The sequence below is a fragment of the Mauremys reevesii genome, linkage group 1, assembly GCF_016161935.1.
Source record: "Mauremys reevesii isolate NIE-2019 linkage group 1, ASM1616193v1, whole genome shotgun sequence".
Classification (NCBI taxonomy): Eukaryota; Metazoa; Chordata; order Testudines; family Geoemydidae; genus Mauremys; species Mauremys reevesii.
Window position 1 is genome coordinate 218,394,705 of NC_052623.1, and position 21,262 is coordinate 218,415,966.

The 21,262-nt window shown below is 49.4% G+C and overlaps 1 protein-coding gene and 1 non-coding gene across 2 annotated transcripts; both read right to left on the minus strand.

The window, feature by feature from the left end:
• Window positions 1-4: 4 nt before the first annotated feature.
• Window positions 5-13,445, minus strand: LOC120370257 (arginine--tRNA ligase, cytoplasmic-like). The gene is made up of 5 exons (XM_039484705.1): window positions 13,353-13,445; window positions 12,700-13,244; window positions 9,228-9,462; window positions 3,726-3,888; window positions 5-85 (listed from the first exon to the last, which is right to left on the minus strand). The coding sequence occupies exons 1-5, from the start codon at window positions 13,394-13,396 to the stop codon at window positions 5-7; spliced, it is 1,068 nt and encodes a 355-aa protein (XP_039340639.1). The 5' UTR covers window positions 13,397-13,445.
• Window positions 9,767-9,838, minus strand: TRNAA-UGC. The gene has a single exon. It is a non-coding gene; the product is annotated as a tRNA-Ala (tRNA).
• Window positions 13,446-21,262: the final 7,817 nt, after the last annotated feature.

Genomic DNA, 21,262 nt, shown 5'->3' on the forward strand with positions numbered 1-21,262 from the left:
GCCCTTACAGTGGGATATTCCTGCCCTGCCAGCTGCACCAGGAGAGCTCCCTGAGGAGCTGCCAGGCCTCAGGGATGGTCTGAGCCTGCAGGGGGCAATGAAGCAGCTGAGTCAGGCTGGGCACCTTGATTCCCAGAGAACTGCCCTGGCTCCCTGCTCTGCAGCAAAGAATAATTTCTCCCCCATTCCCCCAATAAGGTGCAGAGCTGGGGGTTTCCCCTTTCACTCCTGCTGGGGAGTGCTGGGTCCCGGGGGCGTTTCTAGCAGAGCATTTGGAACTGAACTGGGGGAACCAGCCTCTCATTACAGAACGCTCACGTTCAGACCACATCTTTATTTACAATTTTTTATAATATGATATAATCCTTCAATCCTAGTGTCACCATCGATAATGTGGCTTGTTCAGCCTGGTGGGATACCAAGGGGAAAACTAACCAGCTCTTCAAATCCAAGAGAGTGGAGATAAATCACCTCTCAGACTCAATGCGGAGTAATCAATAGGCTGACAGTGGGCCAAATCACTTTTGAATGGACCCGAAAATCTTTTTATTTACTTATTATTATCATCATTATTGTTATTTTTTATTATTATTATTTACATTGGAATGTGGATCTTGACTAGACCTTGACCAACAATTTTGGACCTTGATAAAAAATAATGGCTTACCCCTAAGAACAGGGTTGTGTTACATTCCTTATGTACTCACTCCATCTTGTGGCAATTTCCTTTCCCTCCTTTCATGAAAAGCTTTGGTATTTTGTGTAGAAACTTTATTTCCTCGTCAGAGACCCCGGAGCGGGGGCTGCCTGCATGTACCAAGCACCCACTAGATTAGAAGGTGACCGACCAACACCCTTAAGACGAGGCAGCCATCCCTGTCAAAAAAATCATCTCCCTTCTTCACTTGAGTGACAGCCTGAATGGTTCCTTCTCCGGGCAGAGCCCCAAGGATTGGCATCATCAGCAACAAAACCATGTGTACGTAGCAGGAACCAACCCAAAATGTGCTTTCAAAGGAGCTGCGTTCGATTCCCAGCCAATGCAGGAATGTGATGTTTTCTCAGCTGGGAATTGGTTTAATTTCAGTCACATTGTATCAGTTTAGCAATGGAATGAGAGAATCAATGTCCTGCAGGTCATTAAACACCCAGGGGAGGAAGAAAGTGGCGTGACTATTCAATAAGCTGTTGGAGTTATCCTGGTATTACAATGTTTGGTTTATTTTTTTACCCTTCCCTCTCCCTTTTAGACTCAGAGGCTTTAAGGTCAGAAGGGACCAGTGTGATCATCTAGTCCGACCTGCTGCACCTTGCAGGCCAAAACACCCCACCCACCCACTGCTGTAATAGACCCGGGGGAGGGGAGCCTGGCTGCCAGCAGAGGCCGCCCTGCTGCAGCAGGAGCTGGCAGCATCAAGCTTCTGCCCCCACAGAAGAGAGCGGGGGGCGGAGAAGAGCAGGCTGGGCACCCTCTGGACCATGGGCCCAACACCATGGTGTCAGTTGCACCATGGTAAATCCAGTACTGGTGGGAGGGAGGCAGCTCTGTGCCCTGCCCGTAACCCAGGCAGCGCATGGAGGTCCTCTGCTCCCCTCCCCCAATGGGTGTGCAGAGATGTGCCAGCAGCACTAAGGTGGCTCCCTGCCCACTCTGCCTCCATCCATCCGTGCCACTCCCAGAAGTGGCTGGCATGTCCCAGCATCCCCTGGGGCAGCGGGAGTGTCTCCATGCACTGCCCCTGTCCCGAGTACCAACTCAGCAGCTCCCATTGGCCAGGAACTGCAGCCAATGGGAGCTCTGGGGTCAGCGCCTGCAGGCCACAGCGCTCAGAGACCCTCTGGCATGGCCCACCTAGGAGCTGCTGCCAGAGGGTTGTGTGTACCGGTCACTTTGGGAGCTGCAGTGCCCGGGATAAGCGTCACCCCTCCTATATCCCAACCCCCTCCCCCAGCGCAGAGCCCGCACCCCGCACCCAAATTTCCTCCCAGAGCTTTGCTTGTTTTCCTTTCACCCAGAACCATCCTTCCTCTCCTGGGCTGCAAGTAGCCATCCCTGGGAAGCCAAGAGGCAGGCACAGGCTTCTGCCTCCCAGCAGCCAACCACACCCCCCCAGGCTTTGCAGAACGAATGGTGACGCTCTACTAACCCCACTTAGTCGCACTGAGGCGCTTAGCTTCTGCCCTGCCTTCCTCAGCTCGACTTTCCTCTTTTGCCCCATTCCTGCCTCACTCCCTCCTTTGGCAAGTGACACAGAGGAGGCCAGCAGGAAGAGCTGCCCTCCACAGGCCAAACTCCCAGGGCAGAGGAGACCAAGTCACAAGGCGACTGGCCCAGATCCTCTAGCTTTCCTCTGCTGACGCCAAGGCTTTTTCTCAGCTCATTTCACCACCCTCTGCCATGCAGGGGTTAAGTTTACTGCAGGACAGGCCAGTGGCAGCAGTAGGAGCGCTTTGCTGGACAGCCAGGGTAGCTGGGAAAAGTAAACTCATGTTTCTCCCTGGCTTTGAACCAGGGGGCCTTTTGCATGTTAGGCAAACGTGATAACCGCTACACTACAGAAAATCTGTCCCAGCGCTCTGCCCCTCCCTTCATAAGAGCGGCCGTACTGGGTCAGACCAAAGATCCATCCAGCCCAGTATCCTATCTGCCAACAGTGGCCAATGCCAGGTGCCCCAGACGGAGTGAGCCTAACAGGCAATGATCAAGTGATCTCTCTCCTGCCATCCATCTCCACCCTCTGACAAACAGAGGCTAGGGTTTGCCTGCCTTGCTCAGCTTGACTTGCTTCCTCACCCCATTCCTTACCCATCCTGGCTAGTAGCCATTAATGGACTTAACCTCCATGAATTTATCTAGTTCTCTTTTAAACCCTGTTATAGTCCTAGTCTTCACCACCTCCTCAGGCAAGGAGTTTGACAGGTTGACTGTGCGCTGTGTGAAGAAGAACCTCCTTTTATTTGTTTTAAACCTGCTGCCCATTAATTTAATTTGGTGGCCCCTAGTTCTTATATTATGGGAACAAGTAAATAATTTTTCCTTATTCACTTTCTCCACACCACTCATGATTTTATATACCTTTATTATATCCCCCCTTAGTCTCCTCTTTTCCAAGATGAAAAGTCCTAGTCTCTAATCTCTCCTCATATGAGACCTGTTCCAAACCCTAATTATTTTAGTTGCCCTTCTTTAAACCTTTTCTAGTACCAGTATATCTTTTTTGAAATGAAGAGACCACACCTGTACGCAGTATTCAAGATGTGGGTGTACCATGAATTATATAAGGGCAATAAGATATTCTCCATCTTATTCTCTATCCTTTTTTTAATGATTCTTAATATCCTGTTTGCTTTTTTGACTGCCGCTGCACACGGCATGGACAGCTTCAGAGAACTATCCATGATGACTCCAAGATCTCTTTCCTGATTAGTTGTAGCTAAATTAGCCCCCATCATATTTTATGCATAGCTGGGATTTTTTTTCCAATGTGCATTACTTGACATTTATCCACATTAAATTTCATTTGCCATTTTGTTGCCCAATCACTTAGTTTTGTGAGATCTCTTTGAAGTTCTTCACAGTCTGCATTGGTCTTAACTATCTTGAGCAGTTTAGTATCATCTGCAAACTTTGCCACCTCACTGTTTACCCCTTTCTCCAGATCGTTTATGAATAAGTTGAATAGGATTGGTCCTAGTACTGACCCTTGGGGAACACCACTAGTTACCCGTCTCCATTCTGAACACCGATGGTAGAACCTGGGGAAAGTGTTGGCAGCCCTTGGATACATCAGCTGGTAGAGCAAAGGACTGGAACCAGCACTTAGGAAGTCATCTTTACGTCGCCCTTCTGACTCCAACTTGAAGAAGAGCTTATTTTTCTTCCCCTTGCTGAGAAAGAGCAAGAAATGTCAGATGGGTCAACTCAGTGTACAAGTCCACACTGTCTTTTCTTGCTTGAGAGCCTGAAATGGTGGGTAAAGGCACTGCTGTGTTTCCAGAAAACAGGCCACTGCTGCACACAAAGGGACCAAACAGCTTGCCAAAGCCTGGGATTGAACCTCTAGATTTTCAGTCTAACACTCTCCCAACTGAGCTACTTCAGCATGTAAATGGCACTTTTTTGGCCTGCTGCTTCTCGGTCCGGGATGTTTTTGTCAGCCCTGACATATAAAAAGGGCATCATTGCGAGCAACCCATGAAGACAAGCTGAATTTTTGCCTGCCTTGCTCAGCTTGACTTGCTTCCTCACCCCATTCCTGCCTTAGATCCTGGGTCACCTGGTGGCTGAAGATGGTCCATTGTCTCAAGCGGTGCCAGAGCCTGACACAGTGCCCCTGGGCAGCCTTTGCTCTGCACATGCTTATGAGAAACCTGGAGGAGCTCATAACTGCTCTCAGGTGCTGTGACATTGCACTCCACGTGATTTTATGGAAATATGCTAATGAGTGTGAATATAAAGTAACTGGAACCTGCTTCATGCAAAAGGTCTCTTGTAAGATATCATTACAAAGCTTATAATCTATTATGTGTGTTCATCCTATTTGTATGAACCAATCATTCTTGTATCTGAAACTAGAAATATGAAATATAACTCTGAGGTCCTACTGTAATTATGCAAAGTGTGGGCCATTAATAGTGGTTTGGAATCTTGATGGCTCCCATTAACCAGGACAATTGACTGTAGATGGCTCTGTCCTGCACCATCTGTGAGTCAGGCCAGGAAGAATGAAGGCTTGGGGGTCTCACAGGACATGACCATGTCACCTTGTACAGGAATCCATCTTAAACTTGGGGCTTTTCCCCAGGAGAGAGACAAAAGATTCTTGCCTTGTACCAAAACTGTATAAGGAGGTGGAACAGAAGAAAGATGGCTGAAGTTCTGAGAAATCTCCTAGCTACCACCTGAGCTGGAACAAGGACTATACCAGGTGAAAAGATTGGGCCCAGACAAGAAATAAGTCTAGTCTGCAAAAGAAGCTTATTGGAAGACCTCTGAGAGTGAGATTTTATCTGTATTATGTTTCATACTGTATTTGGCTTAGACTTGCATGTTTTTTATTTATTTTGCTCTATGGAGAATACAAACTCCATAGAGAAGGAAAAGTTAATGCCTTGGAAAAGTCTGTGTGTGTGTTAAATGGGTGGGAGGGTGTCTAGAAGCCACTCTCCTCTAGTTTCTTTTCTATGATTTCCTTTAGAAAATCTGAAGCAGGGAGCGAAAACCATTGCCTTCTCTGATGCTTGAACTCAGGACCTTCAGATCATGAGACTAATGTGCTGCCAACTGCACTAAAAAGAGGTGTAGGCTCAGTGTATATAGGACCCTCCTACAGCTGTGACTGGAGCAGGGAAGGAGCCAGGATTATGCTGGAAGAAGTAGGGAGAGCTGGTGACCAGAGACCTGTCCTAGCAGCTTTCTCAGCAGCAAATAAATCAATCTTCACTGCCATCGAATAATCTACTGGAACTAATGGCAGCACGGAGTGGATGTTTCCAAGCTGTGCACCCACTGCCACATTTTAGAATTTATTCTCCTTTTTGTAGTATGGCACTTTTCATGTGAATTAGACAAAGCAAGCTGGGGAAACTACACAGGTAAGAGAAACCAGTGCTCTAGATAAGGCTTGAACTCTTAATCCCAGTGTGATTAATTTAAGCAAGAGTGTTATCAAGATTAAGATGAACAACAGTATTGCCAGTGTTAGGCCTAAACCTTCCAGAAGCTTTATAAAATGAGCTTCGCAAAATTATCTTTAAAAAGCAAGCTTTGCAAAATTAAGCTGCAACTTGTGGTCAAAAGATGCCTACAACCAGACATTTTATATTGTATAATAGATCATGCCCCCGGGTACGGCTTATTGAAACCATCTTCGGAACTTGTGGTTAAGAGACACTGCAGTCAAAAAACTGATTCCTATGTGTTTTTGATGGGCTAGGCCTTTAGGCCTAGGTCATCAAGATAACCTCACCCACAATCAAGCCAATAGCCCATTTAGAGGTAAGTTACCTACAAAACTAAGGAAAACCACAGTCGAGACAGTGGGCTCTATAGAAGCAAGCTATCTCCTTGAGCATAACTTATAAACTAAAACAATAATTGGCTACAAGAAAATAATTAAGCATGAATTATACAGCCAAAGCGACAACTCTAAATTTGTCCTAACCTGATTGGTTGACCTGCTTCAAAACACGGCGGGCAGATGAGATTGAATGTGTAGAACCTTGGGTGTGTGTCTTGGTCTAAGAAGTTATTCTCTTTGATCGGTCTGACCTGCACCCCCTGAACCAAGGAAAGCTGAACTCCACCGACTATCTGCACCTGGCCAATGCCAAGAGCGGTCAACTAGAAGGTAACATATTCTCGGCAGGGTAAGGTTTTAAAGTAAACTAGTCTGGTTGCATGCAGAATAAGGTAACAAGGTCTGGGTTGCTAGAGCTGTTTTGATCTCAAGTTGAACTGACACTATAGTATTAAGAATGGTAGTGTCGGGACAATTTGATCTCAGATTATATTAATGCTGCAGTATTAAAAATAGTAGTAAAAGTTTACTTGTACTTGTCTTCTGTGTTGCATTTAGAGCTGTAAGTCATTAAAAGCCTTTCTTGAGGAATAATCAGTAGTTTTTATCTCTTTATATGGACACTACTTAACCTCATTACATCTGCGTTTGGTGGTGGGAAATAATGATTACCCAGAGCCCCATTTGGGCCTTGATGGGGGTCTCCTTCTGCCTATATCTCCACACCCAGCAGTATTTCCCTTTGCACTAACCAGTTGCACCACTGCAGATGCTTCTTAAATAAAGCTTGGAAGCAGGCAGTTATCAGTCCCTGTGGGTCACACCTTTGCATGGTAATTGAAAGGCTGATGCATCAAACCTAACTCAAAATGCGGCTTTTCAGTGATGAGACTCCAGTACATTTTAACAGGAAGAAAATCTCCTCTATTCTGGTTTAGCCCCATTTGACACCTTCTGCTCATCTTCTCCCCCTCCCCCAGTCTCTTTTCTTCCCCATTGGGGCCACGCAGCGAGGAGCCCCATGCCCCAGTCAGTCTCTGTCACAGAGTCTGTATCCCATAAAGGGAGGGAGGGGTGGCTCTAAAACACTGATAATGGGGAGGGGAGGGTGGGCGTGGTTAGGGGGAGAAAGGATGGAGAATTAACAGTGGGGCCCAGAGAGATTCCCCCAGATTGGGGCGATCCCCTGCTGCTCCCCATCACCCAGCTGTGGGAAGAACAACTTGGGATTGCTTGGGGAAGCCACCTTTAAAAACACAAGTGTAACATGCTAGTTACATTTTAATAAGACAGAAGCCTCCTCAAACCCAGGGTCACCATCACTGGAATGATTTTGTCCTGATATTTTTCTGGCCGCAGACAGAAAGCGAATCAAATTACAGTTTCCGTTCAGAGTCAGTGCACACACAAGAATCCAGAGGCTTTTAATTCCTTAGTTCTGCCGCCATTTCATTTCTGTCCTGTTCCAAGATTTATTGTTGTGCAAAGCAACATTAGGCCCTTGGGAGTGTCCCCCCTGGTCCTGCCTGCCACCTTTGGGCAATTTAAAAGGGCCTGGGGACCCCTGCCACCACTACCAGCAGCACAAGGGGGCTAAGGCGGTTTCTTGCCCACCCTCGCTCCGCGTGGCACACCACTCCCGGAAGTGGCTGGCACATCTCTGCAGCCCCTGGGGTGTGGGGGTCTCCACACACTGCCCCTGCCCCGAGTGCCAACTGTGGCAATGGGAGCTGCGGAGTTGGAGTCTGCAGGCAGCAGTGTGCAAAGATGCCCCTTGCCCTCCCGCTTAGAGGCTGCTGCTGGGGGTGTGTGCAATGCGGGTTGCTTTTGGGAGATGCCCGAGGTAAATGCTGCACCCCTCACCCTCTCCTGCACCACCAACCCCCTGCCCCAACCCGGACCCTACACCCGTACCCAAACTCCCTCGAAGAGCCTGCCCCCTGCACCCTATCCTGCACCCCAACCCCGACTGAGCCCAGACCCTGCACCCAAACTCTCTCCCAGAGCCCAAACCCTCTCCCTCCCACACCCAAATGCCCTCCCAGAGCCTTAGGCAGGTGTGTGTGGAGCGGGGGGGCAGAACTTGGTCCCATTCTGGGCACTACCAAAAATTATACAAACCTGCCACCCCTGTCCAGCCCAACCTTCTCCAGATGCACCTCAGCCCACACCCATGTGGAATTTGAAGCTTCCATTGCTTAAATTCCAGGACACTGAGGGATTTCAGCTCCCCTTTGCTCAGAGGGAACCTTCACCCCACTCCCAACCAGGTTCTTGTCCATGGGATCACTGTAGGGGGTCCCTCTGTGTCTTTTCTCTCTCTAGGACAGGCCAGGGTGCAATAACCTTCTGTGGGGCTGCCATTCCCCTTCCTCTTCTGTGGTCTCATCTGTCATTGACTCCGGCCTTTTTTCTATCCATCGTCAGCACCAACCCAAGCAAGCTGCACTCACCTCAAAAAACGCTGTCCCCTGGTGGGTGTAAATCACTGACCTCTTTCCTCTCTGAGCACTGATTGCCCCTCCCTTTCCTTGCCTCTCAGTCTGTGCAGATGGGACCTTTCCCTCCAGTACTGGAGGATTCACCCTTCTCATCTACCATTCAGGGCCGCCCAGAGAATTCCGGGGGCCCGGGGTCTTCGGCGGCGGGGGGCCCCCGCTCAGGGGCGGCTCTAGACCCCAGCGCGCCAAGCAGGCGCGTGGGGCGGCCCTTTCCCTGGGGGGCGGCATTTGGCTCCGGTGGACCTGCGGCAGGTCCGCTCGTCCCGGGCTCCGGTGGACCTGCCGCAGGCATGCCTGCGGGAGCTCAACCGGAGCCGCGGGAAGAGGGGAAGGGCGGCGCAGGGCACCGCGCTGCTTGGGGCAGCCTATTTTCTAGAGCCGCCCCTGCCCCCACTTCAGCAGTAATTCAGCAGCGAGGGGCCCTTCCGCCCCCCGCCGCCCTGGTCTCACGTCAGGCACAAGAGCGAGACTGGGCGCGAGACTGGCCCCGCAACCAGCGGGTCCATGCTGGGAGCAGACCCCGGGCTGCCCGGCTCCCCGCCCGCCCTGTACCTCAGCTAACGGAGACACGTCCTCCCTGATCAGTGTCCCAGGGCCAGGACAAAACTCCCGGGGCTCCCTGCCGCCTCCCGCGGCCGCGCGCGCTGCCCCCCGGGGCTCCCTGCTCACGCTCCCGCCACGCTCCGCAGCCCCCTCAAGGACTCACCGGCCCGACCTCCTGGTGCTCTCTTGGTGGCCCCGCCCCACGGCCGCGCTGTGTCGGCACGTCCGGCGGGTCTCGAAGATGGCGGCGGCCCGGCTCCTGGCCCCGCGGTTGCAGTAGCCGTGCTTGGTTCCCTGTCGGGGCCCTTGGGCGCCCCCTCTCCCGCGCCGGCTGCCCCGGAGCGGAACGACCTCCCTCCCGCCAGCGAAGACGAGAGAGGAAAAGTTTTCCGGGCCCCCTGGAGTGAGTGAAGGACCCCACTCCAGGGGCCCCGGAAAACACTCGTGGGGGCCCCTGCGGGACTTGGGGCCTGGGGCAAATTGCCCCTCTTGCCCCCCCCTCTGGGCGGCCCGGCTACCATTGTACCATGCAGCACAGCAGGTGGGAATCTTAAATGCACCAAGGTGACTTAGGAGCAGAAACCCCCCAACACCTTCCATGCAATTGGCACTTGTCCCTCACTGAGCAAGACTAAAGTTCCTGAGGGGAGACTGGTGGGCCACATCCCCTCTAGGAATGAGCAAAGCAGCAGGGTGAAAATCTGGAGATGCTGGGAATTGAACCCAAGGCCTCATACATGCAAAGCATGTGCTCTACCACTGAGCTACATCCCCAGATGTGCTGTGGTTGCTATGGGTTACACTCAGAGCCCTCCTGTTTCCAGAGCATCCAGTGGCCTAAAAGCAGCATGGGGGACACACCCTGCTCTGAGGGCCAAGCCTGCTGTCCTGGAGGTTGCTGGTTCTTAGGGGTCACTTTGCAGCAGGGCCATATTCGATGTGTAGGGCAGAGAGAGTGGGTGCCCTGGACTCAGGGTGCAGAGATACACTCAGCCCTCTTCCCTGCATTGGGTGGCGGGTGCTGCCACCCCCTGCTGGAAGGTAATGGGTAATGGGTGTGAGTCACTCAACATCTGACCCTGGTGGCAGAAGTGCTGTGGGGAGCGCTAGGTGTTTCTAGGATCTGCTCTTTCCACCTGCCTGTAAAGTCCAGCTTTCTCCAGCACATTCACTGTGGTGCAATTGGGTCACTGTTTCCATGGCTGAATAGCAAAGAATCACTCTCAGTTTCCTTTCTATCTGCAGCAGGATTAGCCTGTGTCAGTGATTAATGAGGTGGCTCTTGTTGTAGATTGTTATTCATACCCCTCCTTGACAATTCACACAGCCCCTTTCCCATGCAGATTCCCAGCACCTCAGTGATCCTGGTAGCAGCGGTTGGGTCCTGAGACTTTCAGGGTTCTTTCCCCCTCCACCTGGAGTGAACTCAGCTTTTTCCCCATCCCAGACAATCCATGAAATAAGAACAGGAGCATAAAGAAAGAGGGGAGGGAACATCTCACTGCCAGGGCTGGATGTGCCCAGGGCCCCCAACTCATCCATTGTTTCCATGGAATTTGGCCCCCTGCTTTGCACAAGGGACAGAGAAAGATCTTTGCTGTTCCTGTGTCTGTGCAAAGAAAATTGTGCTTCTGTATGAAAGAGAGGTGGGAAATGGCCCCATGGTGAGACAAAAGCCTCAGGATTAAGACCTAAGGACTCAGGCTGAGAATTGATTTAACTCCACTCATCTGGGATTTAGCAAATTGTCTTCCATGGAGACACTGGGAACTTGTGACATTGATCCAGACTCTGGGGGTTTGGGCTGCTTTAACTCATGGTAAAAACATGAACTTGATTCCAAGAAGGGAGAGAGGAGAAGTCTGAAGCTGACTTTAGTCCTAGGCTGGGGTCTCCTGAATGGTGGGAAACATCCTTGGCTGCTACCCAGGGACAGCAGGCTACTGGTGACATACCAGGGCTGGGATAAGAGGGGAATGTTACATGGACTTCACCATACAGGCCCCATCCTGCTTCTCAGAGCCCACAGGCGAGAATCTAGTGAAGGTTGAGTCATTTCTCAGCTGCATTCTCAGAAGAAGTAGATAGCCGTCCTTGACCAGCGACCCAGGAGAGCAACCACGGCAGTTCTGTGGAGAGCTCTGGCTGCCAAGGGGTCCAGCTAGGAGAGAGAGTGCTGGGTGATCTGGAAGGCCAGTCCGGTAGGGCTGTCTCAGAAGTCAGAGATGGCTTTGCCAGTGGGGAGGCGCTAGGTCACATGTTGGTGGAGTGGGGAAGTAGGGACTACAGTATGTGAGGCTGGCTAAAATGAAACGGCACAAAAAAACCTCACTCTTTGCTCCAGCTAAAGGCCCTACTTTGGCCTCTCCTCTTTCATAAAAATCTCCATATCTACCCCGGCTCTCAGAAACCCCCTTTCTCCATGGGTATTTTCACAGTTTCTTCCTTTTTTCATGGTCTCGAACAAATATTTTTGCCATGGAAATGATCAAGTACATTTAAAATGAGAAAAACAATCAAACAACACATCTGTATCTCCTTTCCCAAGCATGGTGTGTCTCAATTTAGCTACTGAAAAGTCTAGGCAGGCAGAGTCACCCCTACATTATTTAGTGGAGGAATAGCTCAGTGATTTGAGCATTGACCTACTAAATGCAGGGTTATGAGCCCATTTCTTAAGGGGGCCACTTAGGAATCTGGGGTGTCCTCAGTCCTGTGAATGAAGGCAGGGGGTTGGACTCAATGGTCCTTTCCAGTTCTAGGAGATAGGGTACCTCCATCATCTTTTTTTTCTTACTTCACATCAGACCCAGGACTTGCACCCAGCAGTTCTTGGGGCCATGGGAACTGAGCTTCACTGGCAGGAGCAAGGGAGGACGGTTGGGACTGAACTGTCTAGGGAATATTTTAATCCTTATCTAATTTTCAGAGGATTAAATGAATGCAGCTTCCACTTCTCCATCTCTCCCAAGGAAATAATGTTTCTGTGCAAAGTACCCAAACCTTTTAACAATAAGTGAAATGAAATGGCCACATGATGGCTTGAGAACCTAAGACATTTGTTAGTCTCTAAGGTGCCACACCTACTCCTGTTCTTTTTGTGGATACAGACTAACACGGCTGCTCTTCTGAAACCTAAGAGATGAGAAGCCATGTTCTTGTTCAAAGTGAATTGAAGCTGAAAAGGGAGATGTTTTCACTTTGACTCCTAGGCTGTCACCTCTAATCCACTAGACACCCCTTTCCTCCCACAGCCAGGAATAGAACCTAGTAGTCATGACTACTAGCCCCTGTGACGCTGCTCCTGGTGACACAGGAGAAGCTCTGAGACCCCTGTGCTGGCCCCTCACCTCCCTGCCTGGGCTGCACTTGAAACCCAATGGGGTTTCCTTGAGCAGTTTTGACTCGCTCTCAGGAAGGGTGTAATTTTAGGAGCAGGTTCCAAATAGTGCAATTAACCAGCCAGAAGGGGCAGCAGATGTTAGGGTAGGAGCCATTGAAATAACTCTGCACTTACTTAGATGCAGACATAAGGAGCTCTATGGTTGGTAAACTTACAGAGACTCTGCTCCTGCTCATGAATTAGCAGCCCATGACCTGTAAACAGCTGCAATTTGAATGCATCTGAAAATTACAAGGATCTGTGTTCCTGTTTTCCATAGCCGGTGGTTGAACTCCATTCACCAGTAAACTGCTCAGTTGTTTGGACACAAAATCCTTTCTCAAGTGGACATTAATAAAACCAGGACCAGCGATTTCAACCTTCTCAATGTATTCATTTTCAGGAATATTTCTGGAAATGTTATCAGCAATTTCTCTTGGGCTCACTTTCTGTTCGCTGGTTTTGGGAAGCATCTTTGTTATGCTCATAGCACTGTTACACTGGTAATCCCCAAATTTGGGCTGCTGACTTGGCGTGACTGCCAGTGGGGGGTTTTCTAAATCCGGATATGCAGCCTTGATGGCATCTCTAAAGATCTCCTGAATGCGGATGTTGATATTAATCATGCTTTTCACTGACTTATTTCTCTCCTCTTGAAGACTCTTTTGAAGAACGTTTAGCTGGTACTTAAGCTTTGTGTTTTCGTCTCGCAATCCTTCCAAACTTGGAGATACTTCCAAGCAGCCAAAGTTCTTTAGTCGATCAATCTCTGCAGCCAAGATCTTGATCTCTTTTTCCCTAACTGGTGGACAGGATATTTCTCACCCATCCTCATATTTTTGTACGGTTCCAAACTATTTGCACTTTGATATCATTTGGAGACACATTTTTCAAAGAGCTTCAGACTGCTGCAGGAGCCGAGCGGAATATTGAGCCACGTGAGCCTCCATTCTCACCGGGGCCCCGGCGGCTCGGCAAAGTTAAAGGAAGGTTGCCATTTATTAGAGCCCCAATTGATACCATGTGCACAAACAGAGGATTGAATGTGTAACAGGGAGTTTGGTAAATCTTGGTTATTTAATTTTTGTAACAGGCTCTTGTCCACCTCCAGCAGAGTTTTCAGTTACAATGGCAACTTACTTACCAAATGTAATACAGACTAGTCCATTCCTCCCAAGTGGATGTGGTTCTTGTTCTTCTGCACATTGTAGCCCATGGAGGCCAAGGACCTGCAAATGTGTCTTCATGTGCCTTTGTTTAATTGATGAAAACAAACCTAGTCACTTAGAGGATTGGAACTGATTTCAGCTGGGGGACATGTTTGCTAGGTTTTTATGCATTTGCATAGGAAAATGTTGAGTGTGTCCATTCATTTCAGGGATCCCCATTTAGTGAAGCTCCTGAACATACTAAAAAGGAAATTATTTTTATTGAAGGAACAGCTCTGTGAGGGGACATATGGATTTGAACTAAGGACCACTTGATCTACTGTCAAACACTCTACCATTGAGCTATACCCCCATGATATTTGCATAGGCAAGTCAGTGATCTTGAGGATTTTGAAGGACAGGCGCTGCCTCAGAGCGCTCCTTTTCTATTCCCAGACCACAGGGGTTTTAAAAATGGGGTTTGATTAAACTTTATATATACATGTAGACACTGCAGCTTGCACACCCACCAACATAGCTTCCCCCCACTGACATAGCTACCACCTCTCGGGGAGATGGGTTAATTACACGGACGGAACAGCTCTCTCCCCTCCGCTTAGAGCATCTTCATTATTTATGAATAGGTGGGAAACAACCTACTAAACGGACAGTAACCAATTTATCAAATATTGCTGTGTCTGCATTCAATATGGGTAACTGGTCAGATTGGGCTGGATTAGTAGGAGCATTGCAAACAGATCGAGGGGAGTGATTATTCCCCTCTATTCAGCACGGGTGAGGCCACATCTGGAGCATTGCATCCAGTTTTCACCCCCCCCCCCACTACAGAAACAAATTGGAGAGAGTGTAGGGGAGGGCAACAAAAATGATTAGGGGGCAGGGGACTTACAAGGAGAGGCTGAGGGCAGGGCCGCCCAGAGGGGGGGCAGGTGGGGCAATTTGCCCCAGGCCCTGCTGGGGCCCCCATGAGAATATAGTATTCTATAGTATTGCAACTTTTTTTTATGGAAGGGGCCCCTGAAATTGTTTTGCCCCAGGCCCCCTGAATCCTCTGGGTGGCTCTGCCCAGACCGTGGTGCTGTCCCCCCACTCCACCCCCTTCCCTCTTTCTCCTCCCTCTGAGGCCCCATCTGTGCTCCACCCTCATTCACATTTGGCCACTTCCCACCCCTGCTCTTCCTCTTTGGCTGAGGCCTGCTGATCCATCTTTCGCTCGCTCCCCTCCTCCCCCAAGGCCTCCTCGCGCCTCTCCACCCCCTACCCCAAGATCTGCCTGCTGCACCCACCTCTCTGCCCCCTCCCCTGAGACTCACCCTACCCATCACCCACACCTCTCTGTCCCCTCCCCTGAGACCAGCCCTGCCCACACCTCTCTGCCCCATCCCCTGAGACCAGCCCTGCCCACACCTCTCTGCCCCCTTCCCTGAGCCCCACCCTGCCCAGCGCTCACACCTCTCTGCCCCCTCCCCTGACCTGCCTTGCCCACCGCCCACACCTCTGTGACCTCTCCCCTGAGAACCATCCTGCTCACCACCCATGCCTCTCTGCACCCTCCCCTGCCCTGCCCACCTCTTGAACCTCTCTGCCCCTCCACTGAGACCCACCCTGTCCACCTCTTTCTTTGGTCATCTGTTGTTATTCCAGGAATCATCAAGGATGGAATAAAGAGCTGAGTTTACTCCAGGGCGAGGAAAGAAAGGAGCCACCAACCCACTGGCAAAGCTCAGTGCCCCAGAGAAAACCTGCCCCTGCTATTGCAATCACTGATGTACTGGGGATATGACGGGAAAGGGACTGTCTGAATGATCAAGGCAGGAAATGGACAACAAGCTACAGCAACGTCATTAACCACAAACACACTCTCCTCATGCTCCAGCCAGAAGGGAAATGAGCAGGAATTCTTGCTGTTCAGCCATGGACATACTTACACAATGGCACAGCAGTGAGTGTGTTGTGGAAGCTGGTCTGAGGAAACAACTGGAACTGATCAGTCAGTGAGAGCAGAACTAGAGTGTAGTGAGAGCCACACATCAAGACAGTAGTTGTGGCTGAGTGGTTACAACAATGGACTAAAAATCCATTGGGGTTTCCCTGTGCACGTTTGAATCCTGCCAACTATGGAGAAAGTTGTGGTTCTTTAGTTTCAAGGGAACTGGGTCTTGTCTCACTCTTAAGCTATGCCTACACTAAAGGGTAATGTGGCTTTAGTTAAAGTGTTTTAATTGAACAGCTGTTTGATGTCCGCCCTGTGTCACCAGAGCACATCCATGCTAGAATCTCTTGGATTGCCACAGACAGCAGTGCACTGTGGGTAGCTACCCCACTGTGCAACTGGCTGCAGGGTGCTTTGGAAAGGGTCTGCAATGCCTCATGGGCTGGTACAGCAACACGTGATGCATGTTTCTCTATCCCATTGTTCCATGGGCATCCTACTAGATTGCCAGCTGCTTTTCAACTGCAGTGTGTGTGGTGGGGTAGAGAGCATGTGTGTTTTGGGGAAGTGTGTGTGTTAGATAAGAGTGAGTGTGTCGGCACACTGTCTCTAAGTTAAGACAGCTGCTGGAAGCAACCAGTCCTGAGGCAGGAGGCAGGGGACAGCCCTGACATCAGCCCCCACTTCCCTCACTGGCTCAGCTCAGCACAACATTCTCTGTCACATGCACACACATGCTACCTGCTTAGCTCTGTGTCAGGGGTGCTGAAACAGGGGAGTTTAGAGGGCCCTGGCCCCACCACTCTTTACTGGCTGTTAGGACAAATGATGGAGTGGGGGGGAAAGGGTGCAGTCTTGGGGAAGAGGTGTTCTGTGGGTGTGGCCTCTGGGGGATTGGTGGTGTGAGTGTGGGCCCTTGGGGAAGGGGTGTCATGGGAGCACCACAGTTCGGACAACAGTGCCCCTCCCCCCACCGTAAGGAAGCATCTGCTGCCCCTGCTCTGTGTTCGCAGAGCAGCATTCCACGGCAGTGATTTGCTTCCCGGGGCTCTGGCAGGGGGGCTCGGGAGGCAATTTAAAGGGCCCGGTGCTCCAACCACTTCAGAGAGCCCTGGGCCCTTTAAATCACCAGCCTGGGGAAGCCGGGCCAGGCTGGCACAGCGTACTGGCTCTTGCCAGTACCCCATACCGGAACATACTGGCTTACTTTCACCTCTGGAAGATCCTCACATGGATCAATAACTGGTTAAAAGATGGGAAACAAAGGGTAGGAAATAATGGTCAGTTTTCAGGATGGAAACAGGTAACTAGTGGTGTCTGTACTGGGACCAGGACTAGTCAACATATTCATAAATGATCTGCTAAACAGTGAGGTGACAAAATTTGCAGATGAGCCAAAACTACTGAGGATAGTTAAGTCCAAAGCAGACTGTGAGGAGTTCAAAAGAGAGTTCACAAAACTGGGTGAAAGGGCAACAAAATCATAGAATCATAGAATTCGAGATCAGAAGGGACCATTATGATCATCTAGTCTGACCTCCTGCAAGATGCAGGCCACATAAGCCGATCCACCCACTCCTTAAGCAAGTGACCCCTGCCCCATGCTTCGGAGGAAGGCAAAAAACCTTCAGGGCCACTGCCAATCTACCCTGGAGGAAAATTCCTTCCCGACCCCAAATATGGCGGTCAGCTGAACCCCGAGCATGCGGGCAAGACTCTCCAGCCATACCCTCTGGAAAAAGGCTAACAATATCCTATCATTGACCCATTGTACTAATTACCAGTGTGGCCCTTAATTGACCTATTGACTAAGCCCGTTATCCTATCATACCATCTCCTCCATAAACTTATCTAGCTTAATCTTAAAGTCATGGAGGTCCTTCGCCCCCACTGTTTCCTTCGGTAGGCTGTTCCAGAATTGCACTCCTCTGATGGTTAGAAACCTTCGTCTAATTTCAAGCCTAAATTTCCTGACTGACAATTTATATCCGTTTGTCCTCGTGTCCACATTAGCACTGAGCTGAAATAATTCCTCTCCTTCCCTGGTATTTATCCCTCTGATATATTTAAAGAGTGCAATCATATCTCCTCTTATCCTTCTTTTGGTTAAGGAAAACAAACCGAGCTCCTCAAGTCTCCTTTCATACGACAGGCTTTCCATTCCTCGGATCATTCTAGTAGCCCCTCTTTGTACCCGTTCCAGTTTGAATTCATCCTTCTTAAACATGGGAGACCAAAACTGCACACAATACTCCAAATGAGGTCTCACCAACGCCTTATATAACGGGACTAGCACCTCCTTATCCCTACTAGAAATACCTCGCCTAATGCATCCCAAGACCGCATTAGCTTTTTTAACGGCCACATCACATTGCCTACTCATAGTCATCCTACGATCAACCAGGACTCCTAGGTCCTTCTCCTCCTCCGTTACTTCCAACTGGTGCATCCCCAGCTTATAACTAAAGTTCTTGTTAGTCATCCCTAAATGCATAACCTTACACTTCTCACTATTGAATTTCATCCTGTTACTAATACTCCAGTTTACAAGGTCATCCAAATCTCCCTGGAGGATATCCCGATCCTTTTCCGAATTTGCAATACCTCCCAACTTGGTGTCATCCGCAAACTTTATCAGCCCACTCCTACTCTTGGTTCCCAGGTCAGCAATAAATAGATTGAATAAAATCAGACCCAAAACCGAACCTTGAGGAACTCCACTGGTAACCCCCCTCCAACCCGACAGTTCCCCCTTCAATACGACCCTCTGCAGTCTCCCCTTTAACCAGCTCCTTATCCACCTCTGGATTTACATTTCGATCCCTATCTTTTCCAATTTAACCAGTAATTCCTCATGCGGTACCGTATCAAACGCCTTACTGAAATCAAGATATATTAGATCCACCGCATTTCCCTTGTCTAAAAAATCTGTTACTTTCTCAAAGAAGGAGATCAGGTTGGTTTGGCACAATCTACCTTTTGTAAATCCATGCTGTAATTTGTCCCAGTTGCCATCGGCCTCATGCTCCGTAACCACTCTCTCCTTTAAAATTTTTTCCATGATTTTGCATACTACAGATGTTAAACTAACAGGCCTGTAGTTACCCGGGTCACTTTTTTTCCCCTTCTTGAATATAGGAACTACATTAGCTAATCTCCAGTCAAACGGTACAATCCCCGAGTTTAGAGATTTATTAAAAATCATCGCTAACGGGCTTGCAATTTCACTCGCCAATTCCCTTAATATTCTAGGATGAAGATTATCCGGGCCCCCTGATTTACTTCCATTTAGCTGTTCAAGTTTGGCTTCTACCTCAGATACCGTAATGTCTACCTCCATATCTTCATTCCCATCAGTCCCTCTACCACTATTCCTTAGCCCTTCATTAGCCTCATGAAAGACCGAGGCAAAATATTTGTTCAGATATTGTGCCATTCCAAGATTATCCCTAATTTCCACTCCGTTTAAAGTTTTAAGCGGTCCCACTTCTTCTTTCTTGGTTTTCTTCCTGTTTATACCAATTTTGCTATTGGTTTTAATCCCCTTCGCTAGGTCCATCTCCACCCGGCTCTTTGCCTTTCTTACTGCTTCCCTACACCCTCTGACCTCAATAAGGTAGGTTTCTTTGCTAATCCCTCCCATTTTCCACTCCTTGTACGCTTTCTGTTTTTTCTTAATGACCCCTCTAAGACGCTTGCTCATCCAGCTCGGTCTAAAACTGCTACCTACGAGCCGTTTTCCCTTTCTCGGGATACATGCCTCTGACAACTCCTGCAACTTACGCCTGAAGTAACCCCAGGCGTCATCTGCCTTTAGATCCCTAAATATGTTAGTCCAGTCCACTTCCCTAACTAGTCGCCTTAATTTAGTAAAGTTAGCCCTTATCGTATACCTTAGTCTCAGATGCGATATTGATTATCCTCCCATTTATTTTGAAACGAATTAGCTCATGATCACTCGAGCCAAGGTTGTCCCCTACAACTATTTCCTCAACAAGGTCCTCGTTACTCACCAAAACCAGATCTAAAATGGCATCCCCCCTCGTCAGTTCAGCAACTACTTGATGAAGGAATTCATCAGCTATCATGTCTAGGAAAAGCTGAGCCCTATTATTATTACTAGCATTTGTTTCCCAATCTATATCCGGGAAGTTAAAGTCCCCCATGATCAAACAGTTCCTATTAGTATTTACCTCCTTAAAAACATCAAAGAGCTCTCTATCCATCTCCAGGCTAGATCCCGGCAGTCTATAGCACACCCCAATCACTATCCCAGGGGAGGCTCTAGTAGTTTTCTCCCCCAATGTGACCATTGCCCAAACAGACTCCGTATTATCCATTGCATTGCTAGTTATTTCGTTACATTTCACCTCATTATTGATATACAATGCTACTCCCCCACCTTTACCTTTGCATCGGTCTTTCCTAAACAGCACATACCCTTCCATACCTGTACTCCAGTCATGGCTACCGTTCCACCATGTTTCGGTTATTCCTACGATATCCGGTTTCAATTCTCGGACCAGGAGCTCCAGTTCCTCCATTTTGTTACCTAAGCTTCTCGCATTGGTGAACAAACATCCTAATTTTTGCTGTTTGGCTCCTCTCACCCAACTTGGTAGGGACACAGTACTACCAGTATGACCTGTCGATCTAGTATCCGTCCCCCCCTTCTTCCTTACACCTAACCATCCTCCTCTGGCTATATCTGTTGTTATCCTGTTGTTCTCACTCCCAATGTATAAATTTGGCTTGGAGAGCATCAGGACCTCTCCCAACCGTCTCCCCCCAGTGTCTAGTTTAAAGCTCTTTTAATCAGATGAGCCAGCCTCCCTCCTAGAAGTCTACTTCCTTCCCTACTTAGGTGGAGCCCATCCCGTGAGAACAGTTGTCTGTCCCCAAAAGCCTCCCAGTGCCCATACATCCCAAAGCCCTCCTTGTAACACCACTCCCTCAGCCAACTATTAATCGTCACAATCCTGTCACCCCTTTGGTGCCCTTCCCTAGGGACAGGTAGGATCCCACTGAAGATCACCTGAGCCTCAATTTCCTTGAGCGTCTTACCCAACCTGGCATAGTCTCCCTTGATCCTCTCTAGCGAGAATCTAGCCGTGTCATTCGTTCCTACATGAAGGATGATCAAAGGGTTCTTACCTGCTCCTCTTAGGATCCTTTTCAACCTCAGGTCCACATCCCGTATTTTAGCGCCTGGTAGACAGCACACCCTTCTGTTCTCTGGATCGGCCCTGGTCACAGGCCTGTCCAACCTTCTCAGTATGGAATCCCCAATCACGTAGACCTGCCTTTGCCTGGGGACAGTGCGGTCCTCTAACCTATCCTCCGTCCCCCCTGGTTGCAAGCTCCTTCCATTCCTATCATCCCTTGTGGTTCCCCTTAAGCCATCCTGTAACCTCCCTGGGCCCAAACTTGGTGCTGCCTCCATAGACTCCTCTCCTCTTTCTATCGGACTGGCCGCTCTTCTCTTTTTCCTTGGCCTCCCACCGTCAGATACCGTCTGCTTTACCCCTTCCTCATTCTCCAGACCTTCGAACCTGTTCCTTAGCTCTATTTCCCCCTCACTGGCTCTCCTTTTTCTCGGTCTGCTTCTCACGGTCACATGCTTCCACCGCCCATCTCCCTCATCCGGCGGTCCCCCCTCGCTGGCCTTAGCCCCTGCTTCCCCCTGTGCCTTTGGGCATTCCCCTTCAGTCACT